The 17,304-nt window shown below is 36.6% G+C and overlaps 1 protein-coding gene across 3 annotated transcripts in view; it reads right to left on the bottom strand.

Moving 5' to 3' along the window:
* TNRC6B (trinucleotide repeat containing adaptor 6B) overlaps positions 1-17,304 on the bottom strand; it is a 133,401-nt gene that overhangs the window by 107,158 nt on the left and 8,939 nt on the right. For 2 of the 3 annotated variants that reach the window (XM_063308035.1, XM_063308037.1), the window contains exon 4: positions 6,128-6,195. The exons of the other annotated variant lie outside the window; for it this stretch is intronic. In XM_063308035.1, coding sequence (XP_063164105.1) covers positions 6,128-6,195 — 68 coding nt within the window. The remainder of the gene's footprint in view (positions 1-6,127; positions 6,196-17,304) is intronic. 3 annotated transcript variants of the gene reach the window in all.

Genomic DNA, 17,304 nt, shown 5'->3' with positions numbered 1-17,304 from the left:
AGAGCATTTTTAATCAGCTTCTAACAAATTATAATTTATTACAGCATATTTACTGCACATGCATCAGAATATTATAAAAATGTATAACTCAAGGATCAGGTTATAAAACATTTTTATATGTAAAAATTCACATGACAAATGCTACAATCTTTTTCTTCAATAAGTGAAGATGCAAATGGAAGAACATTGTCACCCACAACCACCAATTATGGTGGTTTATACTGGTGGTAAGTCTGACAGACATTTTAAATATGTATATCCAGCCTGGGGGAAAAAGGGAGGGAGCATTGTTCAGTAAAGCATAGTTACCTGCACTGTGATCATAGTATCCTTCATATCTGAACAAAAGAGGAAGTTGGGAGATACTGATATGGAGTTATTCTCTGAAGTATTTTAAGAAGGGACATAATTCAATAGTACAGACCATCCAAAAAGAACCCAGGTGCAACTCATAGTGTCATAAGACATGACTAAAGTAATCCTTTCTCAGACCCTTGAAAGCTATTGCTATTAGGAGTTTCCAAGACTAAGCTGGAAGAAAAAATTCCCTCATATAAAGCAGGATTTTATATTTATCTATGTGGTTGCTAGGAGTCGAATATGACTTGATGGCACTCAATCAATCAGGATTATATAAGAACAACATACACATTTCCTTAAGAATTTTATATATCTCTGGGAAAATGTAACTGTATATATGTTTATTATTCAGGTTTTTTCCCTATAACCTAGAGCAGTAAAGCAGAGCAATAGAGAGATTTCTAAAGTTAATAAGACAATGCCTGTTTGAGAATCTACAAAAAGGAAACTTTGGAAACCAAGAAAATCTTTCAAAAATAGGTTTTTAGCTAACATAAAACAAAATAAGCACAATTCTCCTTGACCAATATAATTTAAACACCACTATAGAAAAATAAATTTAAGAATGGACTCACTTTGGTCTCCCACCCCCCCAAGAAGAAAGGAAGGATGAAGACTTTTAGAGAAGCTGAAAGCAAGCAAATAAGCGGTTATTGGTTGGTGTGGGCAGCATATGAACACAGTATGCTTTGCTATGAACCAGTTTCCATGGATTTTGGCTTGAGATATAGCTGTCTAGGCCAAGCTAACTACTTATGCGTAAACAGTAAAGTATGCAGACCTTTAACATTAAACTCACCATGTAATGTGAAAGACTTAGCACTGTGGATTGCTCTCATATACTCTCCTGCCTTTTAGGAGGAAAAGATACACTTCTTTGGTATTAGAATTGCAACACAGTTATGAAATACTATAATTGACCTTAACCAAAAGCCAGAGAGATTGTATTTCCAGCATTTGCTTCCACAAGACAGCAGGTCTGGAGCGAGGCTTACACTGCAGATAAAACATTTATTTCAATTTATGCTTGTTCAATCTAAAAATACTTAACAGAGGTCTGAATACTGCTAATCAGACAAACAACAGCTTTGCAGTCAGATTAAACTACTACAAATGGATATTGAAGTAACATAAAACAATAGCTTTAAAAACACCAGCATAAACCTACACAGTAAAAATATTTAAAAGAGCAATGAGATACCTACACTATCAAACTATTCCCTTCAAGGGAAAGCAACATTATAGAAAGAACAAAAAAAATAGTAGTAAGCAAAAGAAATGCAGGGGGGGGGGAGAAATAAATCAACCTAGTTTTTACACCAATGCTCTTTACTATTCCTCTTCATACCTTTTTAACTGTGTTTCTACCATGTCTGCATACTGCTTTGGGTACACTGTCTTTTGTTCTTTAAATGTTTCTCCTTCTGAGGAGCTCATCAATCCCATCCTCCTATAGCTTTACTATAGTCTTCCCCTTCTTCTCACCCCATTCCCTCATCCTTTATATATTTGTTTCTCATTCATTCTCTATCTAAATGACTGAACTAAAAATTCAGCTCACCATTCTATAAAAAAATAGCTGAAAACAAAAAGGACTTTACACATGACACATTACTATTATAAATGGTTAGCAGCTGCAGGGACTACTTAATTTTTAACAGGTTCTTTAACATAAAATCTGGGATTGTTTTTTTAAACTTAGTTTTCCTTTTTTTTAAACTACTAAAATGTGCATTACTGAGTCACAAAATATCCCTAGGGATACTAGTGCTGCCAGATTTCAGTTTCCAGCTGAGAACAGTTCTAGCCATTATTTGTAACTCTTGCAATCTATATCAAAAGAGGACCAAGTAGCATTACTTCATCTGATTTAATGCAACCAATTTCATGAGGAAGTTCTAATTTGGCCATCATTATTTTTTCAAATAAACCAAGTATATGGAATCTTTCTTGGACTGATGGCTGCATCTAATCTTCGGCAAGCTGAGGTATGTAAGTCAACTAGAAGAAAGGGCTAGGACAAAAACTTAATTTGCTTAAATTAAATAATTTCCAAAGCTTTAACTGGAGTCATAGGTTATGATTCCCACCCAAAAGATATATATTATGACCAGTTAGGATTTTCCTGCCCGGGTTATATGTAGTACATGTACAAGCTTTGTACAAGGTGTTAAAAATTAGCATTAAAGGCAATGATAAACTGAACATTGATTTTGCTTTATTTCTACTGAGCTCAAGAACAACAGTCTTCTAATTAATTAATAACATGGAGATGGATGGGTTATTTGCAAACATATGTCATATTATTTATCACTACAGGTAATCAGTGTAACAAATATAACTTTTTCTTGCAAAACTTCCAAATGTTCGTAAAATAAGGTATTAACAGTCTACAGCAGCCCTTCACAGCTGGGGTTCTGGGGAACTGTAGGGTTCTGCGGGAGGTCACTGGAGGTTCCACAAGAGATTGTAATTGGAAAAAAAAAAGGACTGAGCTGTAGATATAATTTTTATGCAGTTGTTCCCTAAGACCTGAAAATTATTTCAAGAGTTCCTCCAAGTTGAAAAAGGCTGGTCCAAAAACAATAGTCAAAATTATCCTAACCAACATTAGGTTGAATTAGTCTGCACTGATTCCAAAGTTCTCCTAGCTCACAATTGCCTAGAGAGGCTAAACACTGCCATAGACTACAATTCAAATACTCAGGTTCAGCTATTGAGTTAGCCACAAAACTCTCTTGATACCTTATGGAAAGTTATCAGGATGCTTTCTGCACTCCCCGTGCAGCTCCAGACATTTACACAGAAGAGCATTCCTGCTTCTAGATACTGTACCCTTTTTTCTTCTAATAAAGGAAAACTCTTCACAGCCTTCATCTTGACCTTAGATAACTGAGTTATGAAGTTTAAAAAAAATCTGAGTTTGTTGTTTAAAGAAAGAACCTTATGCTATTTATCATTTGACTTGGGAAATACCAAGATCACCATGTTTCGTAAGGAGAGGGTGAAAATGGTGTTTTAAGAGAGGTAAGTCTATGCCTCCCTAAGATCACAATTTTTGCCCTTTCAAGTAGTCTGGGGCGCTACGGATCTTGTAGGCACATGTAGTCATGCCTCTGTAGAACCCGCCTCTAGGTGATTTGTTTTCAGAAAGCCTAAAGGGAAGAACAGGTTTAAAAAAAGGGGGATTTGCATTGTAGCAGCAAGGCACTGACCATTTTGTCATTAAAAACGGAAAAAAAAACACCACCACCAAAGAGAATAGGATTAATGTTACAAGAATCATCATCATAGGAAGAATGAAGCTGCTGCTGCTGCCCAAGTCTAAGGATTAAGCTGGACTCCTGGATCTACCTGGGATGTGCTATTTTCTGAGGCTCAGATCTGGCACTTGAAGCAGATAATTCTGTCTATGGGCAGAATCCTAAATTCTGTCTATGGGTAGAATTTAGTAGATTTAGGAAGAGAAAACAAAGAAATCATAATGCAGCCATAAAAACTTGCAACAGTTTTTTAATTAATAGAAGCCAGCTTCAGCTTGTGGCAGGACTCAACTGACATTAGATGACCTAGAAAGCTAAACAGAATCAGACCTGGTTAGCATTTGGAGGGAACCACCCAGAAAGCTGAGGGTGACAGATTATTTTGGGAAGTTAATGGCAAACCACTTCCATGTCATGGTGTTGTCATTGTGAGGAAAACAGGAGGCAGGAGATTATGTATGTTGCTTTGAACTGTATAAAATAAAGGCAGAATATAAACCTAAATAAGAAGACTGCATAGATGTGTCAGTAACCAGGAGGTGCGCTTCACTTGAAGGCAATTTTGGAAGAAGGAGAAGAGGTGAAAATAGTATTCCCCAAAGATAAATACTGAGAAATACAGTGGTCTTCAGTAAGGAATTCTGCATATAACAGGAATAACATGAATCCACAGCTATGTTGGTATCCATGCAACTTTTCTTAACTAGTGAGATTGAAAAAAAAAAAATCAATTACTTGCACGAGTAGTAGCATATATATTTACAAAAAGTTTTGAAAAACAGAGATGGAATTTCGGATACTGTTTGGAAGATACATTTCTTCAGAATGTGTCTTTGAAACAATGAAGCTTCTGAAACAGTCAAGCTTATTATGTTGAAAAACCAACCCAGAAATTGTCCTGCTCTGTTTGTAATTAGAGCATAGAAAAAGTATAATTTATATTATTATTGTAGGAGAGATGATTTTAAAATGTTTAAATGAATAATTGCTTCAATAGAAGACATTTTAGGCTGAACAACAGAAGAAACAGTATTGTGTAATGTCTACAATGTTAGTCTTTGATCAAAGAACAAAGTTCATCTTCCCCAGACCATTACCTTAGGCCTGCTCTTTATTCTCTTTCAACCTCATCTGTCTACCAGGTTTGTTGCAAAGAAAAAAATGGGGGTGACCTCATTTAAGTCTGCTACCCTGAGGTAAGAGGGCTGCAATGTAAGTGTGAATTCTGAATGAATAAATGGGAAAAAAAACAATCCCATCAGTTCTTTCAATATAATTTTGTTCTTAAAGTGCAAATTTCTTCAGATCTTAATCTTCATGTGTTTTATACTCTTGTTGCATAAGCCAAACAAATTATGTTTATATTTGATATGACCTTTTATGATTTTACTCTTTCAAATAGGAAACAGATGAAGTAGACATATAGGCAATTATTAAAGTTATATTATGCTACATACTAATCTTGTCACAATGTAGCAGGATTCTTTCATCAGTAATGTTATCAGTAATTCAAGCAGTTAACATATGAGTTTTTAACTCAGTTTACTTCAGTCCACATGAAACACTGTGCCCAAATTGTGGGTTGAGAAAAAGGAGTTGTAGTAAAGATAGGCTGAGCAGGCAGATGTCTAAAGTAAGGAGGCATAAGTGACATCAACAAAAGAATCCACATCCTATGGAAAAATAGGAGACCAGTATTATTGATGGAAAAGGAATGTATAAGAAAGTGGATTTTGGACTGTGAGAAGTAAGCTAAAGTCTACTGATCAGAAGAGAGGAGAATGTCACCACAGCTCACACTGATCTGAAAATCATTCGGTCAAATCCTACATTTTAGATTTCTAGATAACAATATCAAAATTATTGAAGAGTTGCTGGAAACTACCCTGAAATACAGTTGTTTCAAGATGCAGTACTAGATAGTCTCTTAAAAAAATGTTACCATTTGGATTATGGAATGTCAAAAGAAAAAAATTAAATGTAACTGCTCAAAAGTAATTCACTATGATCTTTATGCACTTTCATTAGACCATAGTATACTGTCACAGGGCAACACTATAATTTAATTACAACTCCTGGTGCATTCAATAGTATTTACTTGGATTTGTTGAGGACTGAAATGTTAAGATTCATATTTCATAACACATGCACCTGAAATAAATATAGAATATTAATAAAGAGGTCTTAGTTTGTATACTACTGCAATTCTTTTTGCAAAAAGGTGGCAGCTTTTCTACGCTATTGGCAGTACTGCATATTCTCAGATTATATCCATCAAAATACCTTTTAATGGTTTGCTCCAAATCTGATGCTTACTCAGAAGTAAGCTTCACCATGTTCAATGGTACTTACTTCCTAGTAAGTATGTTTAGAATTGCACACTTTAGCAGTTTAAGTTTTAACAATAAAATAACTAAATAGTGAATTCCTTAAAAAGGAAGTAAGAGTTCATCCACATTTATTCACCAGAGCTTTAAGACCCTTCTTAAATAAACATGACTCACTGTTTGTTTTCTTCACCAGGAGGTGGAGTCTTGCCATGCCCTTCCATTACAAAATCCTCATGTTCCATCTGCGAAGGCAAGCATTGTAGGTCAGCACAGATGAAGCAAAATACTTGCTGCCCTATGTGCCCCTCTTTCTTTCAGTCAGTTATTGTGTTCACGTGTTACCCCATCCAAAAGACCACTAATTCTAGTTTAACAAGGTGCTCTCTCACAATCATTATACCTATATCATACATGGTTTTAGTTATGCTGATAGTCGAGACAAGCAAGAGGAATGTTTTTAAGTAGTGGATATGGAGTTACATTTTTTCAATATAAGGACTTTTTTGGTTGTTGCAGCAACTATTATCACCCTTAGCAATACCCAGCAGAGAAAGAGCATGGGCAAACCAACATTAAGTTAAAAAAACAAGATAAAAAACAAAGGTGGGATGGCATCATTTACAAGAAGACTGTATGGAAATGGGTTAGGCTGGAGGAAGAAGTGGCTGGTAAAATTGTTTTCTTTAAAACAAGTTTAAATCTTTTTCTTTGCAAATACTACAGCAACTTACTATAATCAAGTTCCACATTCTACTAGACCAAGTTGCATTAACATCTAAGACTGAATACTCTGAATAAAATATTTTTTGAAATAGGGAATATCATATCATGGAAGAGAAAAAAAAAACATCAAACTTTTCCCATGATAGTAATATGCATCAGGAGTGAATGTGCGGTTAAAGTGTACACATACTGCACATCGCATTGTTTTTGATAGGTAGCAAACAGCTTTATCTCTTGCAATCCCTTCCTCTCCAATCTCTCTGCTCTGCCGTGGGTGGGGAGGGTCAGGCAAAGGAGAGATTGCCTACAGAAATTGCTTGTTTTTTTTCTTCCTACCCTCCTTGCAGAGATTGAAAAGAGAGGTCAAGAGAATAAGGTATTTGCTCTTCTACACACCGAGAGCGATATGATCACGCCAACAGCAGGAAAGGTTCAGGCAAAGGAGAAACTGACTATAGAAAACATTGCTTTTTTCCCCCCACCCCCCACTGCGAGCAGAGAGATTGGAGAGAAAGAGATTTCAATAGAGTACTGTAAGCTGTTGGTGGAATGCACCCACAGGTCCCAGCCCTGGGCTGCTGGCGCAATCATGTTGCTTTCGATGTGTAGGAGAGCAAACAGCTTGCTTTCTTGCAATCCCTTTCTCTCCAATCTCTTTGCTCTGCAAGGGGGGGGGGGAGAAAAAAACCACAGGTCAGGCACAAGACAATGCGTACTGGTGATCACACGACAGAGGGACCCTGCGAAGTCGCTAAGTGGTCAGAAATGGGCCATAAACTTATTTTTTCAGCACCGATGTAACTTCAGTCACTGAACGAACAGTAAGTGAGGACTACCTGTATTGCATTTAAAGACAATATAGATAATGCAAAATGTGCTACTAGGTTCTGTTTTTTAATTGGCTTTCAGAAGTCAGGAAGTATTTAGCTACTAAGATTTTTTTTTAGTCCAGAATTGTCCATTATCAACTCCCAGCTCTTCCAGGCTGAGCTTGCTGGCTTGCAGAGTTTATAAAACACAATTCTAGGACTTTTTCACAGATCTGAACATTGTACATAGCAATCACAAAGCTGGTTCAACAGTGGAAAATAGCTACTCCTTATAGATGACAGACAATGGATGGTGATGAGTGACAAACAAAACTGCGAATCAGGTGTCTGGGGAATTATTAAAAAACAAGGGTCTTGATTTTCTACCAAATCTCCTTTCCTCACAATATTTCTCATATTCTTTTCAGAAGTAAAAGTTACATGTACCTGTACAACAATTTCATTTATTTCTTCATTCACTTATTTATTTGGCTTATAGACCACTCCAGTAAAAATAAATTCTGAGTGGTATGTGTACAACAATAGAACAAACAACAACAATAGAATAAAAACAAATATAAAAAATAACTCACATCTAGATCTCTGGACCAGTGCGTGCGTGTATGTATGCATGTGTGTGTATACACACACACACCAGCAAGTCTTGAGCTTTTCCTTCTGAACTGCTGGGGTTATTTGGAAGCTTCTATAGTACTTTCAGTTAAACACAACTGGCCATATTATACAGAACCAGAATTATGTTGGGCATTAATTATGCTTAATGTTTGACATTAGCTATAGTTCATTGCTCCAGAAATAACAAACTATGGGCAATATAAAACTTCTGAATTCCTATTGGCCATGCAGGAGAAGGGAAGGTAAAAGTGCGCAAGCAACAAGTTTGTAGCTCTTCATTCCTGCATAGGCTGCTGGCCCCAAGACATGGTTTTAGCAAAGGGATTAGCAATTTACAGCTCCTTCTGATCACATTGGTAAATTCCAAAAACTGCCAGTGCGGCTTCCACCATTTTGACATGTTAAACAGAAAATATGAAAGTGGAATTTATTTTACAACTTGATACCACTTTCATATTTTCTGTTTAACATGTCAAAATGGGGGAAGCCGCACTGGCAGTTTTAACCCAATTTAAAATTCAAAGAAATACCCAACCTTATAAAACCAGGAAAAAAACTCATTTCTATAGATGTGATTGATATGGTCCCACTCACATACATCACTGACACTTAGTTCTCACTCACTTAAAAAAATGCAACGATCAGCCTTGAAAATCATGTCACACCTTTGTATCTAACCTTATTTATGAAAATAGAGATACTTTCTATTAGGTTTTGCTAGTCAGTTTTATGTTATTAATTTATACCTTGGACATATACACTCAATTTTTTAACAGAAATTGAAGTATCTTTTGATACCTTTTTGTCAGTGAGATTCGAATATCTTTACATACCATACTGATGTTGCTCAAAGAAACTGGAATTGCCTGTAGACTTCAATGAAGATCTACCCCACTCCACATTTAACTAGATCTCCAGAGTTAGCAAAATGTAAAAGCAGTTCTTAAGGGAAACAACACTGTTTAATCAAACTAATACCGTCACCGAGCATTGCACAAGTGCAATTCTAAGGATGCAATATGACAGTTTCTTAATAAAGTGCAGTAGTGTTATTACTGACATTTCTGAAGAGATGGAGCAGCATCAAGGTAAAAAACAAGTCATTATAACAATAATTCCCATCTTTTCCTTTTTGCAGAAATCAACAACCCAACATTTTTGGGCACCATGGATATATTACCTTTCAGGTGGTATCCATGGAACCCCAAAATTGATTAGGACTCAGACTCGAACACTGTATAGAATAAAATTCACAAAGTCTTACCAATCCATTTTGATGAATGTTAAATGACATAAATAAATGCCCAGTTAATTTTACCAGTATAATTTTAAAATTAAACACAATATATAAACTGAAATAAAGCAATTAGGAAATACATGTAAGAAGTGTCAAAGCAGTCAGACCTGTTGTATACTGCTTAAGGAAATACAATTAAATGTGAGAATTACTAGAAAGCAGAAGGCAAATACCACTGTACAATATTTCTTCATTTTCTGAACAATCTATGATTTTAAAAAATCCCATTCTTAGCTATCACTTATTTTCAAAATTTCACACATTTCATTCAGACCACATACTTCAACCTCTTCATCTCCACGTATTGACAGAATTCTCAAGACTCATAAAGACCTACACTTTGAAGTCTAACTTGTTACTGGGCGTTAGTGATAAGCTCTTATCTCCAGCAGACAAACACTATTTGGTTGTGTAACGTAAGATGGCCAATTTTAAACCCGTCTTACAGAACAGATAGGAAGATTGTAAAAAAAAAAGTTAAGTTACAAATGTTAGAATCTAATTTATCTGAATTCACTTTAAAAGCAAATGCCAACAATTAAAGAATACAGTTATATATGCAAATGCAGAGAAAAATGAATCAGGATTATAAATATGCCGGATACTTGTTATGACAATTATAAAAGTGCTAAAACTGCTAGACACTATATATAAATTACACACCAAGATATACTCCAACAGTTAATCATCTGCGCTTTATAGTACATTCAAAACGTAGAAAGAAGAACATTAAAGGGGAAGGACAAGAGGAAGAGATCAATTAAATTAAGATAGAGATAAAATTTAAATAAATATTTGAATATAAAGAAAGCAAAACAATCTGACTATCATATGTAAGAGCATTTGAGAAGGAAGGAGCAACACAGGGAAAGGGAGCAAGCAGAGAAGAACTTAATTACAAGACTAACTCCTGCAGAGTACATTGCTTCAGGGAGAGTATATAAAGAAAACAAGACACAAAAGAGGAAGATTAGTAATGTAGGGTGGAGATGTTTTCATTTTAACAAATATTTTAATAAAAAAGGTATAATTCTAGTCAGATTTAGAATCCAAATCATTTAATTTCAGGCAATTGTCTCAAAACCAAATATTTATGAGCATAACATTTCACCCATTAATATTTTTTTTCTTAAATGCAAAGAAAAGATTATAACACTAAGACACCATATACATATTTTAAGACGATTTTCTGAAGGGAGAGGAAGGAATACAGTGAAGATCATCCCAGAAACCTGCTCAGCTTGACTCTTCCCTTTTCCAACTCCGAAGAGCCATTATTATGAATTGCCCTATGTGAAGGATCCTATAGGTTAGTTTGCTTTTAAATACTATTATATTTTAAATTCCAAATTGTTTATTATTGCTTATAAGTTGTTTTAGGAGTATTGTTATGCTGACAGGTAATGCATGATAACTGTAGTATTAAAAACAACAACAGAGAGCTGGAAACCCATACAATCCTAGCACCAAAGGACTTAAAATTTTATTCCAGAAACTCACGTTTGCACCAAGAACTAGCACACAGAAATTACTAAACCAGCTAAATTATACAATGTCATTTTGATATGTATAAGACTGAATATAATTTGAAGTAAAAACGAAGCCTCTGCAATTTTATCAATCAATACCATTTAAAAGCCAATAATAAAAAGCTTCTTAAATGCTTCAATGAGCCTGCTAGTTATCTTTCCACCTCCCACTTCAGAAAATACTGTAGTGTATACTGTTCTTTGGTACTAGGGTCCAAGACTGTCCTAGCACAAGATTAAGTTAAGAATTGAACCACTCATGTCTAAATTTCAGAAACAAGATAGCATTTTATTGTAAACCACCCAGAGTCCCCGTTGGGGGGAGATGGGCGGTGACATAAATTTAATTAAATAAAATAAATAAAATTCTACATTTGAACTAAGATTAAGTTTGCGTATGTTGGTCTTTAATGAGATCTTACAAGAACACAAAACCAGTTTAGCTTTGCAATATAATTGGATTGCATAATGAGCTGCATGACTTGCAGTTTTTACTATACTCAGCAAATATAATAAACTGATCAAATACTGTATCTTCACTATTTTCAACTCTTCTACAGTCATGAAGACTAGTATGTAGTAAAATTAAACATTCACATGCAAGTATCCAGTGTCCAACCAATATTCTTCTCCAAGTTTCCTAGCCTTAGGCATCATGAAATGCAAACCTAAATGTCCTTAATTAATTACTTTTTATATCTTACACTGGTTTACAGCAATCCAAAGTTTTTGGATCAAATATAGAACTTGTACTTCCTGAACTTCCTAACTGGAAATGTTTTTGGTTTCTCTCCAGTTGAGTTTGACTCCTGGTGACTTACACAGACACATCCAAGTACTTTTCTTGGCCTGATTCATACGGCTTCACCACTGCCTTCTTCTGGGATTTTTTTTTTTAAACTGTGGTTTCAGACAAAAGTAACTTGTTTCCTGTCTTCTTCAGCTGAGGTATCAATGGTCAGCCCCAATGCAGGGTATTATAGGAATTGTAGGGATGAGATCAATTTTTACACCAGTTTTACCGGAAATGGGAAAAAGTTCTTATAACGTCAAAACACAATTGATTAACAAGAGAAATGGTCTCTGGTTAAGTATTAAATATTTAAAGCAAAGTAATCTAAAGTCAATAGCAAACATAAATATATTGTTTTAAGCCATTAATATGTTTCAAAAATATTAAAAATATGCAATGAAGGAGAAAATTTCATAGGCTGGAAAAAGGGTGATATGCAGTACATAGAAAGCAAGTTACTCATCTATCTGAGCAGATTTTAGCAATTGATACAAGCAGTTCAAACAAAGGCAGATTTTTAGTAACTATTCACATTCTTCTTTAAAACATTTTTTTAAAAAATTTGGACAAGCACTGATTAATATTACAATTTTTAAAAATGAACTGAGTAGTAAGATTTTGAACTTTTTCTCTTCCCCACTGTAATATGGTATCTAGGCAATGTAAATGAGTTTGCCTTCATATTTCCATGCTAATTGTAACAAACATTTTTTGCACTATATATGAGAGATATAGATGGACAGGTAAGTAAAATCATTCAAGAATATCAAGAGGAAATTAAGCTCCAAAACTAAACTGGTTAGTTTGACAATAAATAAACTTACTGCTCAGTGAATTAACTTTGAGGAAGTAAAAGACAAGCTCACTCTGGCTCTTAAGAATATGTCTGAATACTGTAACGAGAATGGACTAAATCCTAACCCATCAAAAACTAGTGTCTGTGCATTCCACCTCAAAAATACGCAGGCCAGACGTAGGCTTGCTATTATTTGGGATGGAGTGAGTCTGGCACATTGTGAGACACCATGTTACCTCGGTGTAACACTGGACCGAACATTAACCTTTAAAAGACATTGTTGCAACTTAAAGCAAAAGATTTCCACCTGTAATAATCTGCTCAGGAAGCTGGCTGGTAGGGTGGTGCTCACCCTACTACTCTACGCATGACCGCCCTTGCATTGTGTTACTCGGCAGGAGAGTATACCTGTCCCATTTGGGGCTGCTCTGTGCACTCTACACAGGTGGGCAGGGCGCTTAGTGACACATGTATTGTTACTGGATGTTTAAGCCCCACTCCACTTGATAAATTATCTATCTTGGCTGGAACAGCCCCGTCAGGCATTAGAAGGAGTGTGGCACAAGGTGTGGAATATGGAAAGGTATTACACGATCCAGCACACCCATTATTTGGCCAAGTACTTCCTACAAAAAGATTGAAGTCAAGAAGGACCTTCTTAGACTGCACTGAGGAGATTGCTACTACACCTCAAAACAGAGTGGTTAAAAAGATGGAAATCTCAAGTAAAACAACTTCATAATTGGACAGAACCACTTGAGGAGTTGCCTGGAGGTTTGGAGGAGTGGATGGTTTGGAGATGTTTAAACAGATTGCACACTGGTTTGGCCAGAACTAAAGATTATATGGAAAAATGGGGTTTCTCCCTGAGGGCAAGGGTATTTGCTGCGAATGCGGCAATATTCAAACAACTACCCATCCTTTACAGTGCCCTTTGGGACTGACATGCACACAGAGTGACTTATTGATTGGAAACACTCTGCCATCAATGTGGCCCGACTGTCCTAAGTCAGGAATCACGCTGAGACGAGGAATAGGTCTCTAGTGTTTATTGCTGCTACAAAAGACAGAAAATCCTAACAAACTGAAGAAGCGTGGGAAAAACCCAGACAGATAAACCCCAAAAGTTAAGGCGGGTCTGATCTGTGTCTCTTTGAATGGCTGCTTAATTCCTCAGTACTATGGCAGCAAAGGGGACTGTCTGTGACTGCCCAGACTTTGGTGAATTAGAACTCCCAGAACCTGCATGCAGCTGCCAGGGCTAAGGAGGGTTTCCCCTGGAGCCTCACCAAAGGGCATCAACATCTTCACCAGCGGCCTTTATGGTAGGGTTTTGAGAGCGGTGCTTCAATAATATCTAGAGGGCTACAGATGCCCTGCAGTATTTGAGTAGCATGGCTATTCTCTTACAGAGATGCAGTGGGAGGAAAAGGCAGAAAAACAAAAAGAGGGCAGGAGCAATAAGATGATGCAGAGGAAAGGCAAAATGGAGAGAACCAGAATTTAAAAAAAAATACAACATACAATGAAAGCAAGACAAATTCCAAAGGAAAGCTAATAATTCTGTAAGAAATTCCCCCCTGGATAGAGGCCCCCTCCTGCTCGCCATCAGTACTCATGACATCGACATTGGGCTAGAGTTATATGTTATATTTTTATTAAATGTTTTTAACTTTTTAAATTTTAATACTTTCCCCCTATTTCCTGCATTTCTGAAATGAGACGAGACAATAAATTCTAGCAGGTCAGTGTATCAAAGAAAAGTATTTTTCTTCAATCAGAATAATGTTTGAAACAGTTTGAAAAGTATTTCTATACTTTAAGCTGCTGCAATCCTACAGTTAGAAGGCATGCCAAATGATAGATTTCTGGTCATCCTCATTAATGGTGCAGGGCAGAAGGCAAACTTCCTTACTCCCCCAACATCAGAGTTGTTGTTGTTATTATATTTTTATCCCACCTCTATATCTATATCTAGTCAACTCAAGGCAGCAAACGTACGTAATACACCTGACTCCTATTTTCCCCACAACAACCCTGTGAGGTAGGCTGGGCTGAGAGAAAGTGACTGGCCCAAGTCACCCAGCTGTCTTCCATGCCCAGTTTCCTGGATTCTAGGCCAGCAGCTTAACCACTACACCAAAGTGGCTCTCCAGCTACCATGAGATAGAACAGATAAGTTTTGGATCTGCAAGATTTAGTCCTCACAAAATGGTAATTAAAGGTAGAGAGCTGACATATTTATCTAAAATACTTTTATTCCACTTAAAATCACAGAGTCTTGTTTTAATTAGTTGCCACCACTCTTCCCTTACTTCAGCTATGCCAGCAGGGCTTTAGATATGTGGAAGTGCTCTATGAAGGAGATTTATGAAAGAGTAGATAACACTACTGTCTGCCAAGTGTTTGCCTCATTCATCTTAATAGCTTAATCCTGAGTTTACTTAACCAAATGAATTCCACATGAATATTCAGTTAATTGCTAAAAACTTTAAAACATGATAACCCATACAGTGTAGCAGATAGCAATTATTTAACAGACACTTGCTCGTAAAGCTCTGCAGTTATGAGTTGTTAGGGGTTTTTGGTTTTTTGGAACCTTCAAGTCAGTGTTGACTCCTGGTGACTGCCTGGACAAGTCCCTGCAGTTTTATTGGCAACATTTTCGGAAGTGGTTTGCTGTTGCCTTCTTCCAAGGGCTTGAGAAAGTGTGACTGGCCCAAGGTGACCCAGCTGGCTTTGCAGCTAAGGCGGGCCAAGAATTCACGATCTTCTGGTTTCTAGCCTGATGCCTTAAGCACTACACCAAACTGTACTCTTAGGAGTACAATATGCAAGTCAATTTTTAGGTAACCAAAGACTTGTAAAGATTTTGATGTACTGATGTGCATGTGCAGGTTTTCTTCTTTCATCTCCTTTAGTGTGAGGGCTAGACGACCCAGGAAGCAAGGAGTTTGGGAACAGACAAAACTCATATAACCACAGTGCATGTGCCATCAACACATGCCACTCTGAAAAAAGAGCCGCAAAACATTTGTTACAACAAAAGAGCAGAAGAAAGAAACATAGGTTTTAAACCTTGACAAGTAATATATCTATGGCTAGATTCTTAGACTGTAAAAGCTGATCTTCTTTGCCACTAGGGCTATTTTGTATAACCACAGAAAAACTTAGTTATCTGTTCAAGCCTAATATTGACTTCCTTTAAAAGCTTCTAGTTTAGTGGAATGGAACTGCTACTGAGAGATTAACTGTAGTGGCTTGGGTATAAGCCCAATATTTAGTATCTGATGTCCAACACCAGGCTGTCCCTAATACAATTTAATCCAGTTGGTGGACTGTAGGAAGGCATATCTTAATGACAGATCAATGCTTTTCAGTTAGAAAATCATTACAGGAAGATATCTTACTTCAAAGTAACTGCTAATGTGAGTAGACAATATCAGCCAACCAGATAAATGTTCTGATTAAATATAAAATGGTTTAAATTAGCAACTGACTACAAACAATTGTGTACACAAATATTCTATATTTTAAGACAAGACAATCTCAAATGCCATAAACAACAACAATCCTTTGTATTCAGTCTCCAAAATGTGCTTTGGAATCTCAACACAGCAGTTCTCTGCAACACCTTAAGGTAGTTATTCAGAATCCCGGGAAAAAACACAGCTGTTTCAAGACATTTCAAGTAAGTGCTATGTTTGCGCTCCTGCACTCTGGCAGTGTCCATCCTTTCTGGCTTAATACAACCACTATCACATAATGTGTGAATTTCAGAGAGTACAGAAAAAAACTAAAGAAATTCAAAGTTTAATCAGAACATAAATTCAAGGAAACAGGGTCCTTCTACTGACCGCAACCTCTCAAAAAGTACTAGCAATAAACCGTGGTATCAAAGCTGCTCTGGAAGTAACACAAAACAATTTGAGAATCATTCTAAGTTGTTTGTCACAGCACCTTAAACTGTTTATGTCAGTCTTACAAATCCACAAAAGTTATTAACTGAATAGTTAATTAGTCCTCACAATTTGTAGTACTGGTAGGACAATCTGTTCAGAAGGGGGTAAAGGATTGGAGCTATGTCTTCTGTGTAACACTCCTTCAGATACTTGAAAAGTGACAGTATATTCCTCTTATCGTTCTCTTCTTAAAACTGAGCATTCCTAATTCCTTCACTCTCCTTTCCCAGGACTTGTTTCTAGTTCCCTGATCATCCCTATTGTCCTTTCTTTGCTCCTCTTCCAGTTTACCCAAATCTTTCTTTTATATTATGATGCCTGAGTATTTGAAGTGGGGTATGAACCATGAAAACAGAGTAGAAAAATTACTTTTCTTGATTTGGAAACTATATTTCTATTGATGTACCCTAAAACTGAATTTGCCTTTTTGGCAGCCACATTGCAATACTGACTCACATTCAGCTTGTGATCAACTATAATTCTAAGATCCTTTCCCCACATACTATTATGAAGCCAGATATTCCTTATTCTTTATCTATGCATTGGTGTGTGGTGGCTCAGTGGTTAAGACGCCAGGCTTGTCAACCAGAAGGTTGCAAGTTCGGCGGTTCAAGACCTGAGCGCTGCATGATGGAGTGAGCTCCCGCACTTGCCCCAGCTCTTGCCAGCCTAGCAGTTCGAAAGCATACAAATGCAAGTACCTTCGGTGGGAAGGTAACAGCATTCTGCGACTGTCATGCTGGCCACATGACTGCGGAAGTGTCTTCAGACAAAGCTGGCTCTTCAGCCATGAAACAGAGATGAGC

This window comes from Candoia aspera, chromosome 7, assembly GCF_035149785.1.
Source record: "Candoia aspera isolate rCanAsp1 chromosome 7, rCanAsp1.hap2, whole genome shotgun sequence".
NCBI lineage: Eukaryota > Metazoa > Chordata > Lepidosauria > Squamata > Boidae > Candoia > Candoia aspera.
This window is presented reverse-complemented; position numbering and strand designations above follow the sequence as displayed.